The sequence below is a fragment of the Eulemur rufifrons genome, chromosome 15 (genome assembly GCF_041146395.1).
Source record: "Eulemur rufifrons isolate Redbay chromosome 15, OSU_ERuf_1, whole genome shotgun sequence".
NCBI classification, from domain to species: domain Eukaryota; kingdom Metazoa; phylum Chordata; class Mammalia; order Primates; family Lemuridae; genus Eulemur; species Eulemur rufifrons.
The window spans coordinates 107,100,281-107,125,710 of NC_090997.1; the positions used below are offsets into that span (position 1 = coordinate 107,100,281).

General features: G+C 53.3%; 1 protein-coding gene across 4 annotated transcripts in view; it reads right to left on the reverse strand.

The window, feature by feature from the left end:
• RPS6KA2 (ribosomal protein S6 kinase A2) overlaps positions 1-25,430 on the reverse strand; it is a 291,657-nt gene that overhangs the window by 38,935 nt on the left and 227,292 nt on the right. For all 4 annotated transcript variants that reach the window (XM_069487777.1, XM_069487778.1, XM_069487780.1 and 1 more), the window contains 8 exons: positions 19,505-19,585; positions 17,312-17,391; positions 16,108-16,214; positions 13,463-13,500; positions 11,915-12,057; positions 4,620-4,690; positions 2,957-3,045; positions 2,266-2,330 (listed from right to left, as the gene is read on the reverse strand). In XM_069487777.1, the coding sequence (XP_069343878.1) occupies positions 2,266-2,330; positions 2,957-3,045; positions 4,620-4,690; positions 11,915-12,057; positions 13,463-13,500; positions 16,108-16,214; positions 17,312-17,391; positions 19,505-19,585 (674 nt within the window). The remainder of the gene's footprint in view (positions 1-2,265; positions 2,331-2,956; positions 3,046-4,619; positions 4,691-11,914; positions 12,058-13,462; positions 13,501-16,107; positions 16,215-17,311; positions 17,392-19,504; positions 19,586-25,430) is intronic.

Genomic DNA, 25,430 nt, shown 5'->3' on the forward strand with positions numbered 1-25,430 from the left:
CGGGGCTTTGTCCCGTGCTCTGCTCTGGCCTCGGCCCTGAAAGTGCCTGGAACGTGGAGCCCAACACGTACGACGGAGTAAACGAATGAACAGGTAACAGATGAATGGAGCTGTGCGATTCCACCCTGAGTGCCAGGGTGGGGGAGGGGACGTAATGCGGGGGACCTCGAGTCACGTCACCCAAGAGTCGCCGATGCCACACTCTTGGGGGTTGGCTTCCAGGGTCCCGGAGGCTATGCTGTGCTGACCGTCCGCAGGTGACACAGGCCCCTCACCAAGGAAGCAGGCTTGTCTGGGAGCCCCTCGCAGCTCGGGTGCCGTCCCTGCAGACGACCCCGTCCCTCCCGCAGACGACCCCGTCCCTCCCGCAGACGACCCCGTCCCACCCGCAGACGACCCCGTCCCTCCCGCAGACGACCCCGTCCCACCCGCAGACGACCCCGTCCCACCCGCAGACGACCCCGTCCCTCCCGCAGACGACCCCGTCCCACCCGCAGACGACCCAGTCCCTCCCGCAGACGACCCAGTCCCACCCGCAGACAGCCGACGAAAACCATCTTTAGGGCCCGTCTGTGAGGTGACGGCAGCCTGACCTCGTGATAAGCCTGCGGTTTCAGGAATCTACGTAAAAAGAGGCCTCAAAGGGCGGCAGCGGTTTTTGTTTCTCAGAGATCCTGTTCTCTTCTCTCTCTCTCTTTTTTTTTTTTTTTTTTTGATACAACCTAATTTTTATTGTTCTTTTTTTTTTGAGACAGAGTCTCACTCTGTTGCCCGGGCTAGAGTGAGTGCCGTGGCTTCAGCCTAGCTCACAGCAACCTCAAACTCCTGGGCTCAAGCGATCCTCCTGCCTCAGCCTCCCGAGTAGCTGGGACTACAGGCATGCACCACCATGCCCGGCTAATTTTTTGTATATATATATTTTAGTTGTCCATATAATTTCTTTCTATTTTTAGTAGAGACGGGGTCTCACTCTTGCTCAGGCTGGTCTCGAACTCCTGACCTCGAGCGATCCACCCGCCTCGGCCTCCCAGAGTGCTAGGATTACAGGCGTGAGCCACCGCGCCCGGCCTTTATTGTTCTTTGAACAATAATTTTTCTTTTAAACCTGGCTGGGAGGCCATAGATATCCTGAAAATTTTCTCTCTAATCTTATAAAAGTTCTATAGTCAGAACATTCTTCCCTAGTCTGAATGTTGGCTGGGCTTGGTTGCAAGAGGCAGGGCTGAGCGGATTCTGCACTCTGCTACCGGGTCTCGAGGTCAGATCTGGAGCTGCCCACCTGTCGGCCACAGGTGCCACCTTGTGACACCAAACTCCACTAGGATAGAAGACAGAGTGGACGGGCAAGTAGATAATAAACTCTGTCTCTAAAGGGCATTTTTATTTTTTAAAATATTAATATTCCTTTAAAATCCTCTGCGGTTAATTTGTTAGCTCAGGAAAAGAAAATCCCAGCTGCAATTGTTTCGTCGTTAACCTAAAGGAAAGGCTGAGAGCAGCTGCTGGCGGGGGAGGGGCGCCTTCCTGCAGACGCAGGGGCAGCCCCGGCTCACGGCTCACCGCAAGCACCGCTCGGCGGGCAGACACGGCAGAGCTGACTGCGTTCGTCCTCCCCGAGTTGGCAGCGGGGCCGACACAGGCTCTGACACACACACGGCTGCGTGAGAAGTGAGACGCAGGGACTTCTAGACCACGTCCAGCCTGGCTCGAGAACTGGAAAAGGAGGCATCACCGTCCCCTCGACAGAAGCCCCAGTATATTGTCTAGCAATGTGGCATTTCTTTTCAGTGTGAGCTCTCCCATGTGGGCGTCGGCCTGATGGAAGATTGAAATGCAGCATCGCACCCTCTCCTGCCCACAGCCCCCGCACTAGCGGATCCCGGGGGGGGCGGGCTCCTGGGGACCCTGGGTGGGGCGCTCTCGCCGGGCTGCAAGGCGAGTCCTCCGGACCAACCAGGAAGGCTCCGTCTGCGGTGAGGCTGGGCAGGGCTGCGGGGGCCACTCTAGCTGCCTCTCTAAGGAGCAGAGCAGCAAAGCTGATGGGACACCAGGCCTGGGGCAGGAGGGGACCATTAGCCTGTGCCTCTCAGGTCACCAGCCCACCGGAGGGGTCCCAGAGCCCCTGCCTGCCGGTGACGAGCCACATCCACCTGTAACCTGCGCAGTCCGGACTCCGAGGACCACTGTTGCCACGCAGCTGCCCTGTCCCCCCTCCCCCACTTCCCCGTCATCCGTGAGCAGCTGGGGATAGGGCGTTTGACTTACATTCCAGTCTACGGTGACAAAGAAAGGGTGACGCTTAATCTCCTCCACTCCGTCAATGCCAGCACCTGTCGCAACAACAAAGCAGAGACGACGCTTCAGAGCGTGGAGTAGGACGGTACTTTTGATATTAGCTTCATTTTTAATAACTGAAGGAGCACAAATTAACGCAAAGTTCCCCGAAATGAAAGCCGGCGCAGGAAGGCCACGAAAAGGGTCTGATCTTCCTCCAGGGTTGAGGTGCGCAGACAGGAGACTCGCAGTTTCTTTCCCAAATGAAATATTTCCTGAGTTAACATTCGCCTTCCCTTCCTTAATCATTTGTCTTCTGTCTATGAGGTTAGAGTTAAAAGAACAGTAATCACAGGTCAGATCTTGGATGTTTCAGAGCCAGTCCCTAAGACCTTCCAAACCAACTCAAAGAATCCTCCATACATCGTCACACACCCACAAAGGAAATGAACAAGTGCTTGCTCAAGCAGCACTAACAGACAGGACTCTGCGTTTCGGAAATCATGACGAGATCTCATGTCCTCGGAGCTCGGACTGTGTGTGACAGTACTAATATTCTGACCTCCATGTAAGGCTGTTTTCAGACCCCAGTAAACGTGCAGCTTGGTGAGAGCTGCCTGGAGCAGGAGGTGGCCTCTGCTTCCGAGTCCCCATGGGGGAAGGAGCATTATGAGATGCTTACCCAGCCGGTTGCAGGGGTTCCGCTTGAAGAGGGCTCGTAGCAGACCCTGCGCCTCCACACTAAGGAACTGAGGCATCCCCAGCTTGGCTCTGAAAAACAAAATCGTATTTTAGGATCATGCTTTAGGATTATTAAGGAGGAGCCATAAATAGCTCCTTCTCGGCCAGCACTAAAAGACCGCAGAGTCACCCAGAGCATCGGCGCACGAACATTTTGGTCTCAAGACCCATATTCAAAATCAAAACTGGGAAATTTTTATAATCGTCATTTAATAATTCATCTTAACAAATAAAATAAACACTTTTATTATTAATAAAAATAATTTACTATTTAAGAATAAAGTCATTAAAAATAACAACACCGTTAACATACATAACATTGTTAATGGAAATTATCTATGTTTTCCAAAACCGAAAAAAAGAGCCCTAGTGGCATAGGTTTGCATTTGGCAGGTCTCTGCCTGGCTCCACAGGAGACAGCGGGACTCTCTCGCCGGCCTCTGCCTTCCGGCTGTCGAGACCCTGTGAAGACAACCTGGGAAGGGAGCCCTGCAAGCCCCGGGACCGTCTCAGGGTGCCCACAGTCCTCGGACCACACCGAGAAGCCCAGGCATAGAGCTTGGCGCGGTCCGTTCTGAAATTCTCTGTCCCTCCCAAGTGACAGGCCCCAAGGCCACACCTGTGACTTGCTGAAGGGATTATTCCAGCTTTAGAAAAAGTTAAGACCTCCTTCTCCCTTAAAATTCCGACACAGGTCATCACCACGGAGACCGTGGGCTGCAGCCACAGGTGTCTGCAATTTGAGGTCACCTGATAGAGAACAAGGCTGATTAAATGGAAGGACAACAGCCCAGCTTTGCAAAAGGGTCCTCACTATGGGGTTTCCTTCACGCGTCTCTCTTCTTCCGTTTATATAACGACCTACTAAATAATTTACAAAACTCAACTTGCAGTGTTTTAGGTGCTTCTTGATTTTATAAAAGGTACATGTCCATTTGCAAACAGTTTGTAGAGCCGGTCACGAGGGCAAACACCTTTACGACTTTTTCCTCCAGTCGCTGTAATTCCCGTGGCTTGCTTAGCAGGGAGGGACTGATTTGGGCCTCCCCCCGAACCCCAGGTCCTGTCCTCCCTCCGCCTGTTCCCTCCTCGCCTGTCTCGGGCAGCCGTGCTCAGCGGCACCTGCTCACACTTAGGATGCCACACGAGGGGCACTGGGCCAGACTTCCCTCCACGGTTCTAAGAGCAAATCCATTTGCTTGGCAAACAATTCTTCACGAGGATTAAGCAGAAACATGGTTTGTGCTCAGTCACTTGGGCAAAATGATGCTATTTCCTGCCAACATCAGCCAGAAGGCTCAGACACTGCAGGGATGGGGCAGACGGGCAGAGAAGGAGGGGACCCTGCTCCTGCGTTGTTCTCCCTGCGGAGGGTGCCTGAGTCCTGGTGCTTACGGAAGGCCGCCCACCATGACGTCTGAAAACCCAGCCACCGGACATCCTGGATGACTTTTACTGGTGGAAAGTTTATCTGTGGTGGAGGTGGGGGACGGACTGCACCGCTCACTCCACCCGCTGTCACGGAAACGCCCCCACTGCCGCTGCCCACTGCCCAGCCCAGCCTCGGCCCGAAGCTCCTGGTATCTGGGGTCACCCCAACTCACTTGAGGATGAGGGCCATGGTCTCCTTCCGGTCCTTCCCCTGGAACGGCAGGGACCCCGTGAGCATCTCGAACTGCAGAGCGACAAGAGCAGGGGGATCATTTGTTCAGACGGCCCTGACTTAACAGCAGAGCCCCCCGGAGGGGCCGCACACAACCCCAGTCCGTCCTTCATTCAAAACCTCCAGCGGGTAAGCGCAGGGCTGGCCTGCGTGCTCGGGGCACGTCAGTGATAAAACCGCCTCGCGGGGCTTAGGTTTCCGTGGGTGGGACCAGCGAGCGATGGACGTGGCCAGTAGTTACACTAGGAGGCGGGTGAGAAGGTGCTAAGGACAATGCAGAAAAGAGAGTGGGGTGCCGGGGCGGGGGACAGTTTGGGCGAATGCACCTTACGTGTGGTTTGGGACCCCGTCCTGCCCTGGCGGCTGCTGTGGAGGGGACGGGTCAGGAGGAGGAGGAGGAAGAGGAAGAGGACGGTGTGCTCATACTGGACACTCATGTGCCTGGCCGGGGCAGGGCAGGGCTCCCAGCGTGAGAGGGACCACGACAGCAGCCCCTGCCCGACACCTGCTACAGACAGCGTGGCAGCGGCAATCTCGCAGACACGGCTGCCGCACGCCACACACTGCTATGGCATCGTCAGTGGATGTTTGCTGGGACGGAGCTGGCGGTGGAGGACCGAGGCAGGTGGCCTTTCCTGCGCAGGGATTTCATTCCTGCACCGACTCCCCCGGGCACAGACAGCGCTGACCACGTGGACTCTGGAAGCAGGGGCCGGAATCCCATGGCCTTATCAGAGCAAGGTGCACACCCGACTGCTTCTCTCGAAAGAAACAGGGCAGCGGCAACGACAAACCTTTTTCATAAAACTAAGATCCTGAATCTAACAGAAATGTGTTAAAGCTTAATCCCACCCATGTCTTTAAGGTCAGGTCAAGTCATGAAAGAGCAGCCCCAGCACAGGTGCTCTCAGCGTCACTCATTGTCCTGGGCTGGTTTTCCACGCGTGTGGCTGTGCCCCATTCAGCTCCACCCCCAGCACTTCCCTGCGCGTCACGAAAACCCTGGGAAACATAGAAGTAGAAAGACCAGAATAATCATGCATAATCCCATGGTCCCAAAATATCCACAACTAACATCTGTTAGTTCCTTCTAGTACTTCGTTCAAGCTGTTTTGTTTTGTTTTAAAAACACAGATAAGGCTTTGCATACTGGTTTTTTTTTTACAGAATAACATAAAATTTTCAATACTTATTGTAAAATATTTGTAATATCATTTTATATGTAGCTATGCCAGAACACATAGTGTATCTATTATGGTAACTTGAGCCGTTTCCCTTTTTCTGCTATTACAAATAACACTGAAATATACATAAAAGTTTGCCTAATATTTGGAGTTACGCTGTGATAGGCTACCAGGAGTGAACTTGTACTCTTAATGAAATTAATATATTTAAGTCTTTATGGATATTACTGGTCTGCTTTCTGAAAACAAAGTTTTAAAAGAAATTAAAATTTTCTGCCAGTTCAGATGTTTGAAGCCTGCTCTGTCACATTGAAATTTCTGCCCGCCCCGCGCCCTGAGTCAGTGCCGGTGCACGGCGCGTTTCTGCCCGCCCCGCGCCCTGAGTCAGTGCGGGTGCACGGCGCGTTTCTGCCTGCCCCTCGCCCTGAGTCAGTGCGGGTGCACAGCGCCCTGAGTCAGTGCGGGTGCACGGCGCGTTTCTGCCTGCCCCTCGCCCTGAGTCAGTGCGGGTGCACAGCGCCCTGAGTCAGTGCGGTGCACGGCGCGTTTCTGCCCGCCCCTCGCCCTGAGTCAGTGCGGTGCACGGCGCGTTTCTGCCCGCCCCTCGCCCTGAGTCAGTGCGGTGCACGGCGCGTTTCTGCCCGCCCCTCGCCCTGAGTCAGTGCGGTGCACGGCGCGTTTCTGCCCGCCCCTCGCCCTGAGTCAGTGCGGTGCACGGCGCGTTTCTGCCCGCCCCTCGCCCTGAGTCAGTGCGGTGCACGGCGCGTTTCTGCCCGCCCCTCGCCCTGAGTCAGTGCGGGTGCACGGCGCGTTTCTGCCCGCCCCTCGCCCTGAGTCAGTGCAGGTGCACGGCGCGTTTCTGCCCGCCCCGCGCCCTGAGTCAGTGCGGTGCACGGCGCGTTTCTGCCCACCCCGCGCCCTGAGTCAGTGCGGGTGCACGGCGCGTTTCTGCCCGCCCGCACCCTGAGTCAGTGCGGGTGCACAGCGCAGGCCACTGCAGGTGAGGGATAAACTTGCAAGCAACAGAAAGCTAGAGGAAGAGAGTCCAGATGAGAATTTAAAAAGAGACAAACATAATTAAGTTGAAAGGCTCGAATGCTCTGACTAGCAGATGAGCTATTCATCTGATAAAATAGGATGAACGTTTATAAGCTGATTATACAAATTAAAATATCTCATAAAATGAATCGTATTAGGAAAGGGAGCTCTTTTCCTATTTGGTTCTTTCCTTCTTTCCCTCTCTCTTTACTCCTTTCTTTCTTGGGTCTACTAGTAGTCGCATCATGCAACCCCGTTCCCAAGGAGAAGCCCCCGGTGTGTGAAATGAGGCCGTCACGGAGGCTCAGCACTTGGTCCTGTGCACGGGCGCCCACCCCACGCCTGCGTATCCTCTGCCTACCACTGGCCCACCAGCACGTGGCCGGCGTCTGTTTAGTGATGTCCGTTAGCTTTTGACTCTCTAAGGACCAGGGTCCGTGTGCTCTGCGCTTCCTCCCCTTCCCCTTCCTCCTCCCTCCGTGTGGGTCTCTCCCCACCATGGACACGGGGAGCCCCAACCATCGACTGACCCAGACAGCACCCAACACCGTGTGCACACGGGTGTTCCCGCTTCTTGACGAGGCAGCTGATGATGATGGTGGTGGAAAGGCTCCCCTCACTGGCTGACTGAATGGACCCCCTCTTGGCCAAGGGGATATCCTGAAACTAACCTGCCTGCCACGAAGAGGGAGGTCGGACATTCAGCCTTGCCTCATAGTGCCCCCCCTTCTTGGGGACGTCCTTTGGAACCCACTGACAGGCCTAAGGCTGTGCAAGACACACCTGCAGGTCCTCAATCTACACAACAAATCCACGTCGGGTGGCTTGTCCCTGACAGACAGCAACTATGTTAAAACATTCCAAGCCTTTAGACAAAGGTTCCTGTCTTCAACCCATTACAAGTCAAAGAATCTTTAAACCCACCTATAACCTGTAAGCCCCCCACTTCGAGATGTCCCACCTTTTTGGGCCAAACCAATGTATGCCTCCCATGTATTGATTTATGACTTTACCCGTAACCCCTGTCTCCCTGAAACGTATAAAACCAAACAGTAACCCAGCCACGGCGGGTCCACTTGCTCAAGGCTTCTAGAGTGTGGCTCCGGGTCATGGTCCTAAAATTTGGCTCAGAATAAACCTCTTGAAAATTATTTTACAGAGTTTGGCTTCTTTTGCAGACACTGCTGTGTGCCACGCACTGTGTAAACGGATCTAAGGCTCAGAGCAGCCTTGGGGGGCGAGTGCTGCTCTTCACAGCCTCCTAGGGAGGGGCCGGCCCACGGGGGAGGGGCTGAGTCTGACGTCAGCAGAGCTGGGTGACAGGGACACTTCACAGCGGGTGCAACGTCCAGAACACCCAGTGCCAGGGGTTGAGATACGAGAGAAGATGCTTTAAACGTCTGCAAAACTCAACCCAAACACCCTTCTGAAACCAACTGCAGCGGCGTGTAGGTTGCTGGTAATTCACCGTCACTGCAGAGCCGACCAGAGGTCTCCAAGTTCTTTTCCAGTTCCAGGATCCTAACTTCAGACATTCGATTTTATTTAAGGATGGTGATTCCTCACCGCTGGCATAGGTGTTTTTATTTCTTTGCGGTCTGCGGAGGGCACTTTCGGATTGCCAGACCCTAGGACTCTCCTCCTCCGTGAAGGGATCCAAGCGTGTGTCCATGGCGAGGGGACGGACACCGTGAACACCCTTCCTCCATGTGCTGTCTCCAGGGCAACTTCGTTAACCAAGCCAGCAAGGGCACCTCGCAAACGTACGAGCTCCACACTGATCCCGCAAAGGCGTAGGAAAGACACCTCAAAGCGTCACGAGCCCCAGCTCCTAAGTGCAAATGAGAATTCAGAAATAACTTCTGACGTTGCCCGAAGAGGTGCAAAAAGCACAAGGTCGCAATCATCAGGACGCCTGCCTGGGAGCCGGGGCTCCCCCGGGGGCCAGGAGAGTCTGAGGGGCAGGACCGAGAATGTGTTCCCAGAACATTACGTGATCTCAAACCTGCCCCTTCAGCGCTCGGACCAGAGCTTCATTTCTGCACACAGGAAAACACAGTCCTTCCCGCCTAACTTGCGTATCTTCTGGTTCAGATCAGACGTGAGCATGCCCTGTGCACTCTGGAGTCCTGTGCAGATGTAATCTGTGGTCCCCATGGTGACAGCCACCCCTGCTTCTTGCTGAGGGTGACACAGCAGCTCTGGAACCCGCAGGCCACGTCCCAGCTCTTCCCAGCCATCCTGAGACTCTGAAAGGAACAGGCAGCTCCAGCAAACAAGCGAGCGATTCAGTGAGAAACATCCTGTGGCCGGTGACAGATGTGGGCAGGCAACGCGGGGTGTGTCAATGACGCTGGCCAGAGCCGCGGCAGGGCCACCCTCTCAAGGTCACACTCTGGGGACCAGAAGGGTGGGATCCAGGGCAGTGGAGGCCGGGAGGGTGCTGGTGCTGGGTCTGAGTCGGCACCTCTCTGTGCTCACGCCAGGGTCTCACGCCCACCTTGGTCCCTCGGCGCACAGACCTGGCTGGGCACACGCTGCTCTCCGTGCTGGGGGGGCTGGGGTGAGGGTGACGTGGCTTCAGGGACCCCATGTGCCGGGAGACGCTGGTAGAGACAGACACTTACAACAAAAAATGATCATTGTCAGAACAGCACCAGAGTGCCAAGGTAGACACCAAAGACAGAGCCACCAACTCTGCCCGGGAGAATCAGGAAAGGCTTCCAGAAGTGACACTTCTCTCTCCGTGACAGGGGCAGGTGGCAGAGGGAACCTGCGCGCTCCTGGGTGGGGGAGACCAGCTGAGGACAGGCACCCCCTTTTCCTCCCGCCTCCCTCTCTCCATCGTGGGATCTCCAATCTTTCCCTTTGTATGTCTTTGCGAGTCTCCTTTTTCCTTTCAGTTTCTCCTTTTATTTCTTTAATTTTCAATGACTTGGGCCAGAAAAATTTTAAAGATATGTTTTATATTATGGAATAGATTCTATGGTCTATTGTCTTAATAGAAGAAACAGCAGAATATCAAACACCTGGCCTTTGTTCCCCAGAAACCTCACCATACTGAGTCCAGTTGGTTTTGACGTTCGCGCGGTTTCTCTGCTGGGACGTGCCCGTCCCGTCCAGCCCGGCCTCTTGCTCTCGTGTGTCGGCTGCCCTGAGAGCTGAGCGGCTGCACTTTGGGACTTTGTTCACAAAGGCTTGTCTGCAGCCGTGTGTCGAGCATTCCCAACGCAGCGTCACTGGCTCCTATCACCTTCCTAAAGGGCTGGAGATCACCGGGGGGTGGCAGGGCCCGGAGACAGGACAGAGTCTGGTGTCCCTGCAGGAGCCGGGGCTGCAGGTGGCCAGCCCTGCTCTCCAGGGAATTGGGGTTCTCAGCAGCGTGGGGACACAGGACCTGGGCTCTGTCCTGAAGCCCAGACCACACCCTGGGACCCACAGCCCAGCGTCTGCTTGGGCAGCATCAGACCCCCCAGCAAAATCTGCAGGGGGTGGGGCGGGGGCTCAGTGAGACGTAGCACCCCCCCCAACACTCTGCCACCCAGGGCCACAGCAGCCAAGGGGTCTGGAAGGGAGTGGAGCTATCTTGGCAGACGTCACTAAGGGAACAAAGCTAACCCAGTTGTCTCACAAACACATCTAAACAAGGACCTTCCACCCAGAAGGCACACGGAGGGGGAAGGTCTCCAGATAGCTGGGGGGGCAGAGCTGGTGGTCTTCAGCGTGGAGCTGAACTGCATGTAGCTGCTGCCATTAAAGGTCTGAGTAATCAATAAATGCAATAAATCACTGCATCTTAGCTACCGTCCACGGTTTCCTCGTTGCTGTGCAGACGTCCTTGCGAGTATGTTGCATGTATCTGCTTGTTTAATTGGATGATTCTATGTTGCGACTCCACCTTACCAAGCAGCTTCTCATTAGGATCGGGCTCCCTCGTAGGCCGTGCGTGGAGGGAAGTGCTGCCTCCGTGGGCAGGAGCGGCTGCTGACGGGATGGGGCATCTTGGGAACTGGCTTCAGGGTCAGGCTGCGCAAACCCGTCTCCCGAGCTGGTGTAACATATGTCTGCCCCAGGGGCCAGCAGTCTGTGCTGCCACCAGACACAGCCAGCGTTTCTGAGCCCCTGCGCCAAGGACCAGAACCTCTGAGTGGCACAATGACCAAAGGGACAATGCCCCAGTGAGGCCTGGGCACCAGCCTGAGGTTCCGCGGGAGACGCCTCTGAACCAAGGCTGCAGGACTCTACCCCGGGGCTCCCTGCAGGGATGAGGTCGAGGTGTGGTGGGAAGAGGCAGCCGGGCTCCGACGGGACTGGGTCTTGGGTGCGGGCAACAGCGCCAGGTGCCAGCCGAGCAGCCTGTATCTTATCTACCAGAGTGCTCACCCCAGGTCCTTCCTCTGCAAGGTGCGGGTTGGGGGACCCGGCCACCCTGGAACACCCTGACCCTGCTCCCCAGACCCCAGAGTTCAGGAGGCTGGACCACGGAGGGCCGCACACCCTGCCTGGTGGGAGGGGGAGAGGGAGGGTCGCTGGGCAGAGAAACGGGCCCACCCTGCCTCTACTGCGCCACAGGACACCCCGCCTAGCGTCTGTGCAAACGTGATATAAAGACGTCCAAGTTCCTAGGTGCAGATGTAGAAACGTTCAACTCCATCTGTATTTTGGTTCATGCTAATTTTCACAACTAAGTGCAAGGATTTTGTGTTTGAAATTTAAAAAATATTTTTAATATGAAAAATCACTACATCCCATCAAACCCTCAGGCTAAACCTGTAGAGCGTTAAGTACACAGAGGATTTGACTCTTAATCTACGTGCACTTCCCAATGGCGGGATTTCGGAAGGGACAGAGGCCGGGACTCCCCGCCTCCCACCCCACGTCATGCTCAGGGGCTGGTCTGCAGGTTTCATGCTCCGCTTCCTCCTCTCATCCCGGCCTCTGAGCCGACCCGGGCACAGGGCCACCTGGGGGACAGCTACCACTGCGCTGGGGCCACCAGGAGGACGGGGCTTACCATGAGCACGCCGAAGGACCACCAGTCTGCGCTCTGCGTGTGCCCCCGCCGGTTCACCACCTCGGGCGCCATGTACTCGATGGTCCCGCAGAAGGAATAAGCCCTCTTGTCGTGGTCGATGGCCTCCTTACTCAGCCCGAAATCTAAACGTAAACACAGCGCAGGCAGCTCCTCAGTCTCTGGTGTTTGGGATGTCCCACGCGGGCTCCTGCATGGTGGGCGTCAGGCCAGTGGCGTCCCTGTCCAGGGGGGGCCTCGGAGCCCCTCGGGAGCAAACACGACCTGCCCAAGCGCCGCCCAAAGCCCGGGAAGTCAAACTCCACGGGTATGAGGGAGCCCTGTGAGTCTGCAAGCTCGGGAGTGACTCGTAACAACAGCAAGGAACCGTGTCCTTGGCACCCGCCGCGGACCAGGCGGAGGTGTACTGACGGCCCCAGGGCAGGCGAGAAGGGGGAGACAGGGCGCGGTGACTCTGCCCTGGAAACGCTGGCGTGGAGGGGCGGCGGGCGGGGGGCCTGGGGGAGCCGGCGAGCTAGCTCTGGAGGAAGGACAGGTGTTCACCAGGTGCCCCAGGGCCAGGAAGGGCTTCTCAGAGAAGCGGCCCCACAGCCGGACCAGCGAGAGCTCAGGGCCGAGGGTGGAGCTGGGCAGGCCGGGCCAGCGGGGAGAGCAGTGGTGCCCAGAGACGTCCAGGTCCCACCCCCAGACCTGCGACAGGGTTGTCTCACATAGCACAAGGGACTTTCGATGTGATTAAGCCTGGGATCTTGACAAGGGAGATTCTGCTGGATTTCCGGGTGGGCCCGACCTCACCACAAGGGTCTCTATGTGGAGGGGGGTGGCCAGAGGGGTCTGGAGATGCTGCCTGCTGGCTCCAGCCACGCCACTGGGGCCCAGGCACGCGGCTGCTTCTAAAAGCTGCAAAAGCCACGACTGGGACCCTCCCGGAGGCTCTAGAAGGGATGAAGCCCTGATGACAGTTTGGCTTTGGCTCCATGACACTTACTTTGGATCTGTGGCCTCCAGAGCTACCAGATGATAAATTTGTGTTGCTTTAAGCCACTAAGTGTCTAGTATTTTGCTACAGAAGCAACAGGGCACTGACACAATGGGGTGTTGTGGATCAACAGAGGGGTGTTTTCAGTTTGATTGAACTTCCTGGCGGCTGCCGGGGTTTGAGCTGGAAACAGGGGGTGTCAGGCAGCTACCGCCACCGTCCATGAAACGCCCACGGCTGAGGGAGATGGCAGCGTGGGACGTGCTCGCCACAAGTGAGATCCTGGATGTCCGACCCCCGGTCAGCCTGGGCATCAAGGTTTGAATCAAACATCTGTGGCGTGAAGGAGTGCCAGAGGGAGGGGACAGAGCACCAGCGGTTCTGGGTGTCCCAGCACACTGAGCGTAACCTGTCCATAGCTACGGAAAGGTCAGCTGACTGGGAGGAGCGTCTGGCAAAGGTGGGTGTGTGGAGCGGGCTTTGGCTGGGGGTGGTCCCAGATTCCCCAGGGCCCAGAGGAAGTCCAGGGAGAGACGTCGTCTTTTACAAACCTGTGATCTTGATGTGTCCCTCTTCGTCCAGGAGGATGCTGAAAGACAGGGAAGGAAAAGACGCTTTAGAAAGAGACCCAGCCGTGGACTGGCACGCCCAGCTCAGAGGGCAGCTCCGGGCAGAGCCTGGCCCGGGGCCACCTGCTGTCTGTGGGGGGCCCTTGGGTTGCTGCTCCCGATTCCACGGCCTCCCCAGGTCATGGGGGTGCAGGTCCACGTGTCTGGGAGGCAAGGGACACCAACATGCTCCTGTGCCCAGGGGACTGCCAGCTTTGACCTTCCTGAGTCCCCAGGGAGGGTCTGGGAACCCTTCAGACTATTCTGAGAGACTTGCAGGACGGAGAAGTTCCGGGATTGCCCCGGCCCGCGGAGACCCAGAGCCTCTCGGAAGGAATGTTCTGTGCCCAGGAAGTGTTCAATGCGCACAGACCCCATTTCTCTCCTCAGATCCCCTCCCTGAGCCCTGCCCAGCTCTGGGGATGGACCCCAGCCTCCAGGGCAGCCTGGGCCTCAGCACCAAGGAGCTCTTGGGGCCCAGTGGGTTCATCCTGTGGTAAGTCCTGGCCGGGCAGCCCTGCGGCCCCCAGGTCCGTCCCGTTCCCTGTGTCCCCCATGAGAGCTGGCTTTGCTGGTCCCAGCTGCCCTCCACAGAGAATGGGGCGTGGCCTGGGAGGGGCTAGGCGCAGGGGCAGGGGTTAGTGTTCAATGTGGACAGAGCTTCAGTTCTGCAAGATGAAGAGGTTTTGGAGATGGACGGTGGTGATGGTTGCACTTGAACATGGTTAAAATGGTAAATTTTATGTTCTGTGTACTTTACAATTTTTAAAAATCTGCCCTGGACTAAAAACACCCTACTATTTTATGGCAATGGGAACAAATACGTTATAGCATATAATTAAAACAATTTATAATTAAAGAGGCAAATGTGTTTAATCTTTGCCTTTCTTATACTCTATCTTTGCCCAGAATTAAGCACGTTTCAAGATTAATTCCCTAGTAATTCTAATTAGACAACCAAATCTTTTTCTTCAACCCTGCAATTAAATATTACTATTTTTAGCTGTAAGGATCACTTTGACCTTTACAGAGAGGGGGACCAGCGCTCACTGCCCAATGGATGCTCAGGGTGAGCTTCGAACACAGGAGAACCGATAAGCACGTCCGAGGGATCAGCGGCACCGTCAGTGCAGATGTTTACAGCAAGGAACACGCTAACACGAGTCAGAGGGTAATTAACACGAGATCAGCTCCGGAGGTGACCTTTGCAAGGACCCAAGGTGATAGGCCAGGCTCGCGTAATCACCTCCGGATCAGGGGCAGGTGAAAGCGGATGCCCAGAACTCAGAGCACCATGGGCAGGTCAGTCCCATCTGTTTGAGCTTCACATCGGGCCTCACGCTCCTGTCCTCTGCGGGAGACAGCTGTGGCTGGTAAGATGCTGCGCTCCTGGGGTCACTCGGGGTAAAGCCTTTGTACAAATACAGGTTGCCAAAACGCTTGGACCAGAAGTGCTTTGGATTTTGGATATTCCAGATTTTGAAACATCCACATACATAAAAATATAAAAATGAGATATCCTGGGAATGGGACACAAGCCTAAACACAAAATTCATGTGTGTTTCACATACGCCTTATACTCATAGCCTGAAGGTGGTTTTACACAATATTTTTAATAATTTTGTGCATTAAGCAAAGTTAGTGTTTAAGCACTTATGTGTGGAATTTTCCACTAATGGTGTCATATCGAGATTCAAAAAGTTTTAAATTGTGGAGCATTTCAGATTTCTGATTTTCGGATGAGAGATGCTCACAATGTATTTGCAAACGTGTTTACAGGTACAGCTAGTGACGTTCCACTGACTAGCAGCTAAGTCAGGGCGTAGAGTTACATGCACAGGCAAACGCATTTTACATCCCGCGTGAATATGACGTGACCTGGTTTCTGGGCAAACCTAGATGTTTCCCATAAGTGATGCCCACAACCAACAAACTGGCTTAGGCTAGCTCTACACAGAAGATGTAAAAAACCCACAACACCTAAAATGGGAACACCATTAATTTGGAGAGACTTTGATGTTTTAATTTAGAATAGATTAGCTAAATATCCTAGAAATAATAACATTGCAGATTATCACTGCCACAGATACACCAATCTTGGTGAGATTTGAGCCTGAGAATGCTGAAGCTGTTGTCTTTTAGATAAATTCTTGGGAAAGCTAAGCTGGTCACCTAGAAATGAGCCAAATTGTTAAGCAGCGGTTCATTGACCACATTTTGGGGGCTTGAAGTCACTGAAAGGGCTTCCTAGGTCTGCAGGACGACAGCAGAACAGAGTCGGGAGAGGGAGACACAAACTAGCTCAAAGGTGGCCGTGTTCGAGACGGTCCTGGCTGGCAGGGAGGGCGGAGCGTGGGTCAGGACCTGGGCTCCGGCCTCCCGCGCTTACAGACAGGAACCTGGCCACCTCACTCCGAGCTTCTCCTGAGGACCAGCTGGGAACCCGCCTGGGAACTTCCTGTATGGGGCAGGGACGTGGCACCTGCTCCCTCCCCTTGAGATCCTTCTGGGCAATGCTGGTGACGTGGGCCCACAAGAACACAGGGCCCAGGGGGCATGGGGCTCACACCCTCTGTCTCCTCACTTACTTCTCGGGTTTCAGGTCTCTGTAGATGATCCCCAGCCCGTGGAGGTGGTCTAGGGCCAAGGCTAGCTCAGCCAGGTAGAACTTGACGTCCTCCTCGGTGAACATCACCTGGTAAGAAGACAGGAGCAGGCTGCTGACCCACGTCGTGGGCGGCATCCCACAGAACCCTGCCCGGAGGCCGAGGGCAGCCCCAGGGAGCACACGAGGGCCGTTTGCACTGCTTGGCCACCTGCTCCGTGTGGTGCCGCCGTGTCATTCCCCGTTTTACATAAGAGAACATCCCGCAGAGTCAGCAGAGGGAAAATTCCAGCACTGTCTCTGCTGTGGGCAGGATCTGCTTGTCCACTGCATGAAGCAGTAGGGGCCACAGAGCGTTCATGGCCACTGAGTAGCATTCCAGAAAGTTCTATGTAGGCACTGGGAGGTCAAGGAGAAACTCTGGGGTTGTGAAAAGCCGACAGTCAGGAGACCTCGGGCCGTGTGCCCAGACCTGGCCAGACGCTGCTGAACACAAGCACACGCGGGAACCTCCTCCCACACGTGCGGGCTGCGCTGTGTCCATGGAAACAAAGTGTTTCCCTACCGCGACCGTAAACTGACCCGACTTCCACCTGCTCCACTCGGGGAGTGACCAGAGTCACTGACGGATCCAGACTGTGACAGGAGGCTTTGCGGGAGCAGTTTCCCTGAGACTCTCCCAGGACCATAGGGCTCCTGCTCGTGCGACTTGTGTGACTTCTTTAAAACCAGCGCACACCACGCATCACACGCACTACACTCAAACACACCCCACACCCCACACACATCACACATACCACACACACCACACATGCACACACCACACACCACATATACACACATGCACATGCTCATACACATCATGCACACCACACATCACACACTACACTCAAACACACCACATATCACACACACCACACACAAATGCACCACACATGCACACACCACATACACACACACATGCACACACTCATACACATCATGCACACCACATATCACACACACCACATATCACACACACCACACACAAATGCACCACATGCACACACCACATACACACACACATGCACACGCTCATACACATCACACATGCTACACCCCTCCCACCACACACCCCTCTCCCCTCCGCCCTCCCCAGTCCCTCCCCCTGAATCGCAGACAGACCCTCCCGGGGCTGGGGCGGTTACCTCTTTGGACAGCCTGGTGAACAGGTCCCCTCCACGCAGGAAGTCCAGGATCAGGTAGAGCTTCCCTTCCGTCTGAAAGGCTGTGGGGGACAGACATTTGAGCACCCCGACAGTGGCGCAGCCTCCCAGGAGCGTAATCATTTACCCGGACTGGGTCCCTGTGTGGTCCCACAGGCCCAGCTCTCTGTGGCTCACACTCCGGGGCAACCCGTGAGGCTGCGGTTTTGGGAACGCGGCCGCAGCCCCCGGAGCCAGGCTGTGGGGCCGAGCGCGGGGCCGGGGCCCTGGGCAGTGCCGCCTCCCGCTTCTGTTAAGGGTTCTGAGATTTTTGTCTTTTCTTTCTTTTTTCTTCCTTCCTTCCTTCCCTTTTTAATCACAAAGGGAATTAAAAGATACACAGGGAGAAAGCATTTGCACATTCAAACTTGTTCTCATCATTGCCACTATTAATATTAGGCTTTGGTTACAACTGAGTCTTATTTAGAAAGTCGAGTTTGTGGTGATGTATTTCGTGAGTGACGTGAAGGTGGCTCCGGTGCTCACGGCACGCCGCCTCCTTCCTCCCTGCGGAACCGCGTTCTTACAGCTCAGGGCACGGGGCGGGGGAGGGGAGTGGGGGGGAAGTGGGGGGTTGGGCCACCACTTGACTTCTTTTGTGGCAGCGCTGGTGACCGGCCGGTCGGCTGCTGCACGTCACAATAGTGGGGCTCATGTCCTCGGTCTGGTCACTGTGGGCTACACTGTGGATTTGCTTTTATGTTTTAGGCCACAGACAGTCCACGTAGCTCTCGTCCACCGCTGACAAGGGCGTGCCCCGGTCAAGGGGGACGAGCCCGCGAGTGAGGATCAGCAGAAACCAGCCACCGGCACTGCTGTTACGATGCCAGTTCGACGTCTTGCAGGCCGATCCTGTGGACTGTATTTTACACACACAGGAAGTACAGCTGGAAGGGGTCCTGAGGCCCCTGCGTCCTCGAAAACTTTCTATTTCCTAAAGGTAACTGCTAGAACCCTTAGAGATACTGGGGATTTAGACACTTATGCCTCTGGCTAGAAAGCCCTTTGTCCAACTGTGTAAAGTGAGTGCGGATTAAACGCTCCAACCCGGCCGATGGGCAGATGGAGACCTCGTGTCAACCACGGAGGGTCTGCTCTTCAATTCTTCAGCAAAATGCCCTGGGAGCCGATGTCAGTGACGCCAGCAGATCGGAGGCAGCAGAGGAGGTGGCCAAGTAGCAGCACGTCGGCCTCCCGCCCGCCGGCCACAGGGGAGCTCACACCTCGCCTGGCCTCGCCCGGAACGGGTAACCCGGGTGCCTGGTGCACAACGCATATTCGCTCTCACTACTTGTGAAAGAACAGGCCACCTAATTTCCAAAAAGACTGTTTCCTTAGCAATATCAGAAATTGCCAGCAAAGAGCTAGAAGTCTCCTCCGTCCCGTCCTCGGGGCAGGAGGTCACACCTTTGCCATCTCCCGCATGAGCTCTGTTGTTCTTTTCTGTGCCTTACTCACAGTATTTGAGCAGTAAACTGTCATGTATATGGCATAACTCTGGAGTTACCATTTCATTATGTTTTTTTAATTTGAGCGTTTTACTTATTGTTCCTCAATTGAGATAAAAAGCAGACAGCAAACTGAGAGAAGCTGTGTGGGAGAGCAGACCTGTGGCCTTTGGCGAATTATTTGATCTGAGCCCCCAAAATGGAAACAACAACCTACTTCGAATGCAAGTTTTGAGGGTTCATTGAGCCACTATCTTTAAAATGCCTAGTAGCATTTTAGAAAACACAGTAGCACTTAAAACATAGGTGTTACCTTTTCTGGTTTAAAGAGATTACTGGGTCACAAAGCATTTTATTTTGAAATAACAAAACTATGTTATAGATTCACCCCAATCTAGAGCAAGGAACGTTTTTACTAAATTATCTGTGTGATAATTTAATGACAATGGATAGTCCCATCTAAAATTAGGTCTTTGAGATGAAAACAGGGTTCTTGTTCTTTTAGGGAAGATGAGCACAGAAGAGATTAAGGAATGGGAGGTGAGACACCCTCTTCCCCAGACAGGACAGCACTCTAGGACACAGGGAAGGATCCTTCTTTCAAATCTACTATTTTTAAAGAATTTTCCCTTGTTCTGGAGAAGGTGGCTCTGAGTCCTCTCAGAGGTGTCATGTTAATTCTATTTACCGTAATGAAGCTTCACGATGAAAGGGTGGTTCACTTCCGCCAGGATGTCTCTCTCCATCTTGGATCGGACTCGGTCCCGAACTGCAGAGCAGAAAGACAAAGGCTTCAGGGCGGGATTAAGGGTCCGAGGAACACTGGGCATAAAATACTGGACGTAACTAATTGCCCCAACTTTGTATTACAAAAATTTCAAACATACACAAAACTTGAAAGAGCCATATAATGAGCCTAGATTTAGGAATTATTTACATTTTGATAGTTTGCTTCTCTCTCTCTCCAAAAAAAAAAAGGAAACTAAATTGTAGACACCATGACACTTCACCCTTAGGTGTCTCTGCCCGAGTCTCCTGAGACAAGGACCCTGTCCAGGAAACTCCAATGCTGCACCACACCTACGCAAACCAGCGCTCATCCGTGACGTCATCTCACACCAATCCATGCTCAGCACCCCGATGTCATTCACCCCTCGTATTTTTCCAACCTAGGATCCAGTCCAAGGTCACTCATATTGGTTGTTAAATTTCTTTGTTTTGCTCCTAGAAGAGAATAGTCCCACACCCCACTTCCCCTGGTACCTTTTTGTGGACTTTTTGGTAAGTCCAGGCCAGTTTTCCTGTAGAACAGTGGTCCCCAACCTCTTCAGTACCAGGAACCAGTTTCATGGAAGACAATTTTCCCATGGACTGGGCAGGGGTCGGGGGATGGTTTCGGGATGATTCAAGAGCATTGTATCTATGGTGCACTTTATTTCCATTATTGTTACATTGTAATATACAATGAAATAATTACACAACTCACCATAATGCAGAATCAGTGGGAGCCCTGAGATTGTTTTCCTGCAACTAGACGATCCCATCTGGGGGTGATGGGAGACGGTGACACCCAAAGTGTGTTGCTTGTGTCCAGTCTGCTCCGTAATCTCGTTTTGGTTGCTGCCACTGCAGAAAACCCTGCTTCACAAAGACAGGATGTTGGAAATAGAAGCAAGCTTTTCTGTGCTTTTGTGGCAATCTCAGGATATTCCACCTTGACTTTAATCCAGAACATATGGAGATTTGAAGTTGTCTCAGACATACTTCTAAGGCCACCGTCATTTGCGATCTCAAGCAGTTGATCCTTTTCTAGCACCAACAGAGTCAATTCACCCGGCTTATTCACAAATGGGTCACGGGTCCATTCCTTCCCGGTTTGGGTTTGTTTGGTTGGTTGTTTGTTTGTGGTTGGGAAGTAAATAATGCTCAAACTCTTTTGAAAGCTGAGATAGGTGATCATGCACCAGCTGGGAGAGAGAAGTCCCTGGCTCGGTCTCTTTTAAAATCTCTGCTAAAGTTTGAAACATGTCAAAAATTTCAATGTTCACTCATTGCCCCTGTAACTCGTTTGGCTTTGAATGCAGCCACTTTATCTGCCGACTTGAACACAGTTGTCATTCTCCCCTGAAGTGACAGATTGAGTTCGTTGAGCAGGTTGAACATGTCACACAAGTAAGCAAGTTTCGCAACCCATTTTGTGTCACTGAAATGTGCTGCCAGTGGTGACTGTTTTCTGAAAGAAACCTCTGGAGCGGCTCTCATAACTCAGAAACTCTGGCCAGTGATCTAGCTTTGGAAAGCCATCTCACTTCTGTGCGTAAGAGAAGACGTGTGTGCTCTGCATCCATCTCCTCGGATGTGAGTTAAGGGCATGTACTTTCATGTGGCTGATAATTTTAATCACATCCTGCAAAACGTTGTTTAGTTCAGGTGACATTTTTCGGCTAGCCAGCATTTCTGTATGGATGACACAGTGCGTAGAATCATGTTCAGAAGTGGCCTCCTTGACCCAAGTAGTGAAACTAGAAAGCTGTCCAGTCACGGCAGCTGTTCTGTCCATGCATGTACTGACACAAAATGACAAGTTCAGTTTTCCTGATATGTCATCATTCAAAGACTTGAATAGTTCTGCAGCTGCGGTGTTGGCTGACAACAAAAGTGCACATAACATATCCTCATGCACATCTTCCTGACAAATATATTGTACAAGACAAGCATTGTTGTCTTGTGATCAACATCGGTAGACTCATCAACCTGGATCCTGTACCATTGTTTAATAATTAATCCTCCCTAACAACTGTGCCTCAATGTCCTCTGCTATTTCATCAATTCATCTAGTTATGGTGCTAGCTGAAAGAGGAACAGCTGCCACCTTTTGAGCTGCAGCCTCTCCCAAAAGTTCATGGCAAACGTCCTTAGCAGCAGGCAGGATCGACTCTTCACCAACAGTAAAGGGCTCCCTAGCTCTAGCAATGCGTTGGCCCCTAGGAATAATGCTCTCAGAGCAGACACGTTTGATGAGGTGGTGGCCTTCAGCAATTGCTTCCATTCTTCATGTTCATGTTTTTTTCTTTGAAAAACTCCAGAGACTTGTCTTTTAACGCAGGGTGCTTGGTCTCCACGTGGCGAAGCAGTTTTGAAGGTTCCATGGCTCTGTTGGGCAGTAGGTTGCCACATATTACACAAAGCAGCTTGGAGAATGAGAATCACCTGTCGTGATGAACCCGTAATTTAAGCAGGACTTTGGTATTTTATTTTAAATGCAACTGTCATTTTGTTGGCAGTCTTAGGGTCTTCTGCTGTCTCATCATTGCGTCTTTCCCCCTTTCTGCAGAAGCTCTCCAGTGACGTTTGTTTTTTACTCATTTTTGCTAAGATTAGCTTGTGGGTTACCCAAACTGTGACTGAGACAAGTGTGCAGCATGGAAAAGAGGCGAGGATGGAAGTGGTAAATAAAACAATGGGTGGGCCACACACGGACTGAAATAAGTGTTGGATTCTGACTTAAAGCTGCCACTGATGCAGCTGTATAACTGAAATACATCAACTCACTTGTCACTGTAAAGCCTGCCACCAGATGCAGCTTAATTGTCACTTGCCACTCACTGATAGGGTTTTGATATGAGTCTGCAAGAAATTGATTTATTACGGTCTCTGTGCAGTCAAGCCTCTCTGCTGATGACAATCTGTATTTGCAGCTGCTCCCCAGAGCTAGTGTCACTGCCTCAGCTCCACCTCAGATCACCAGGCATTAGATTCTCATAAGGAGCTGCAACCTAGATATCTTGCACTTGCAGTTTACAGTAGGGTTCACGCTCCTATGAAGATCTAATGTCACCTCTGATCTGGCAGGAGGTGGAGCTCAGGAGGTGATGTGAGTGATGGGGAGCGGCTGTAAATACAGATGAAGCTTCGCTTGTCCACCCACCGCTCACCTCCTGCTGCGCAGCCTGGTTCCTAACAGCCCACGGACTGGTACTGGTCCCTGGCCTGGGGGCTGGACTGCAGATGTGGAATGTTTTCCATTCTGGGTTTGTCTCATGGTTGCTCAGCTGGTTTCTCTAACCCTTGTATTTCTTGTAAGCTGAGGTCTGGTCTGGAGGCTTTATAAGTTCAAGGCTAAACATACTTGGTGATCAGGTGCCACCTATACCTGAGACTGCGTGAACTCCTAGGAGCACACCAGGCCAGCCTCTCTCTAGGTGGTGCTAAATGTCATGCCTGGTTAAGGGGGCTAGTCATCCCCTCACCACCCTAAAGATCTGCAGGTCCCTTTGCAAGTGAGAAGTAACCCCAGGGCTGGTGTTTGGCATGGAATGGCCTGTGGGTTCCCCACAATCCTCATCCAGTGGTGTTAGCACACGTGTATGGTCCTCGCCTGAAGCATTCAGGGTTATAAAATAGCAACTTTTACTTTTCTTTTTTTTTTTTTTTTTAAAGAGTAAGGGCCTTGCTCTGCTGCCTAGGCTGGAGTGTGGTGGTCTGACCGCAGCCCACGGCAGCCTTGAGCTCCTGGGCTCAAGGGATCCTCCTGCCTCCTGAGTAGCTGGGACTACTGGTGCCACCACCCGCCTCGATGTTTATTTTTTATTTTCTGTAGAGACAAGGTCTCGCTATGTTGCCCAGGCTGGTCCCGAACTCCTGGCCTGACGGGATCCCCCTGCCTCGGCCTCCCAGGTAGCTGGGACTGCAGGTGTGAGCCCCGTGCCCAGCAATTTCCACATTTTGGATGGGGCTGGAGATCCAGGGGAAGCTTCCTTCACTCTCTCCGTGAGGATGACTGTGAACCACGGATTTTTTTTTTTAATGTGGTGTCTTATAAGCAATGACATTGCTCTTTTTGGTGCTCACATTGTCCCAGGTGTCGCTACCTGGGAATACGGATGTAATTAGTATTGTGGCAAAAACAACTAAACAAAGAAAGAAAGATCACTTGAGAATAAGCACAGCTTTAAGATTCCCAGAAGGAACACTCAGGGCAGGATGCCAGTGACCTCCACAGGCCCCCGAGTGACAGCTTCACAATTCCTATTGTGACAAGTATAAGTGTTGTATTACGGGCCAGGTATTTAAATTCACCTGCATTTTGAACTTGTGATATGTACTTCTGAAGTTTTATTTAAGAAGCCCTTCCCTAAGAATGCTACAATCATAACACTAACAAAATAGCAAACAACAAACGTTGGTGAGGACGAGGAGAAACTGGAGCTCTCGTGCACTGCTTGCTGGTGGGAATGAGTTAATGAGACGGTGCGGCCCCTGTAGAAAGCAGCTGGGCGGCTCCTCAGAAAGCTAAACACGCAATCTCACAGGACCCCGCGACTCAGACACCCGAACAGGTCTGCACACCCCCGTGCAGGCAGCGCCGTTCACTCCAGCACAGGCGGAAGCTGCCCAAATGTCACCCACAGACGGGTAGACAAATCTGGTCTCTAAGTTCACAACGGAATATTATTCAGCCTTTAGGAAAAGTAAAAATCTGACACACAGTGCCACGTGGACGAACTTTGAGGAAGTTACGCTAAGTGAAATGCGCCAGGCACAAGGGACGGCTACTGTGTGATCCCGCTTGTAGGAGGCACTGGAACAGGCAAGGTCACAGGGAAGGACGGCGGTGGCAGCTGCGGCCGGGCGCGGGGGAGTCGGTGTTTAATAGGCTCGGAGTTTCTATCTGGGATGATGAGGAGGTTTGGGGTATAATATTGCCGATGACAACACTGCGAATGCATTTATGCCACTGAATTGTACATTTACAAATGGGCAAAATGATAAATATCACGTTATGTATGACATTCTACCATAATTAAAAAAAAAGAAGTCCCTCCTCGTTCCCGGGTCCCCAGGACAGTCTCCCACGTGTTGCTCTGTCACCTCTTAGCTTTAAGGTTCACACCCAGGTGTTCAGGCTCTCTGGGGTTGGCCTCTGTGTTTGGCGCCAGGCCAGTTTCATGCTCCTGCAGTTGGTGACAGTGTCGCCTGGTGCATGGTGTCGACTGTGGACGCCACTGCAGGGTCCCACAGCCTGGCCGCCTAACCCCTACCCCCACCACCGCGGCTCTCTGCTCAGGTCTCTCCACACACAGAGGGTGGACGGCACCTCCCTCGCAGGGCTGCTGTGAGAAGCGTGTGGTGACTCGTGTGCAACACTGGCGTGGCACTGGCCTGCCGAGCACGGTGCCACATCAGTGTCCTGTGAGGGGCACCTTTGCTGTGCACTCAGACTCCACGGGTTTCCCCCGACCCTCCCGTCCCACTGCTCTGCCCATTTCTGAACCAATGCCAGACCCTTGTCTTCAAGGTGGTCCTGTGATACCCTTAGGGTCTAGATGGGCAGCAAGGGGGTACCCAGGTGGCAGCACTGAGGACAGAGCTGGGGGTCCCAGTGCCCCCACCACCAGCCTCGGCACCTGCCTTTCCACAACCCTCTCGGTTGCTAACTCCCCCAGACCCAACACCAAGGCACAGGTTGGGGGGCGACTCCTCATGCCCAAGGTGACATCTGGAGGTCCTTCTGCCTAAACTAAGGGCATCAGAGTTTTCCTGCTGGAAAACTCCCGGAGAGCACGGAATTTAACCTCACTGTTTTACAGAAGAGGAAACTGAGGCTCGCTGCA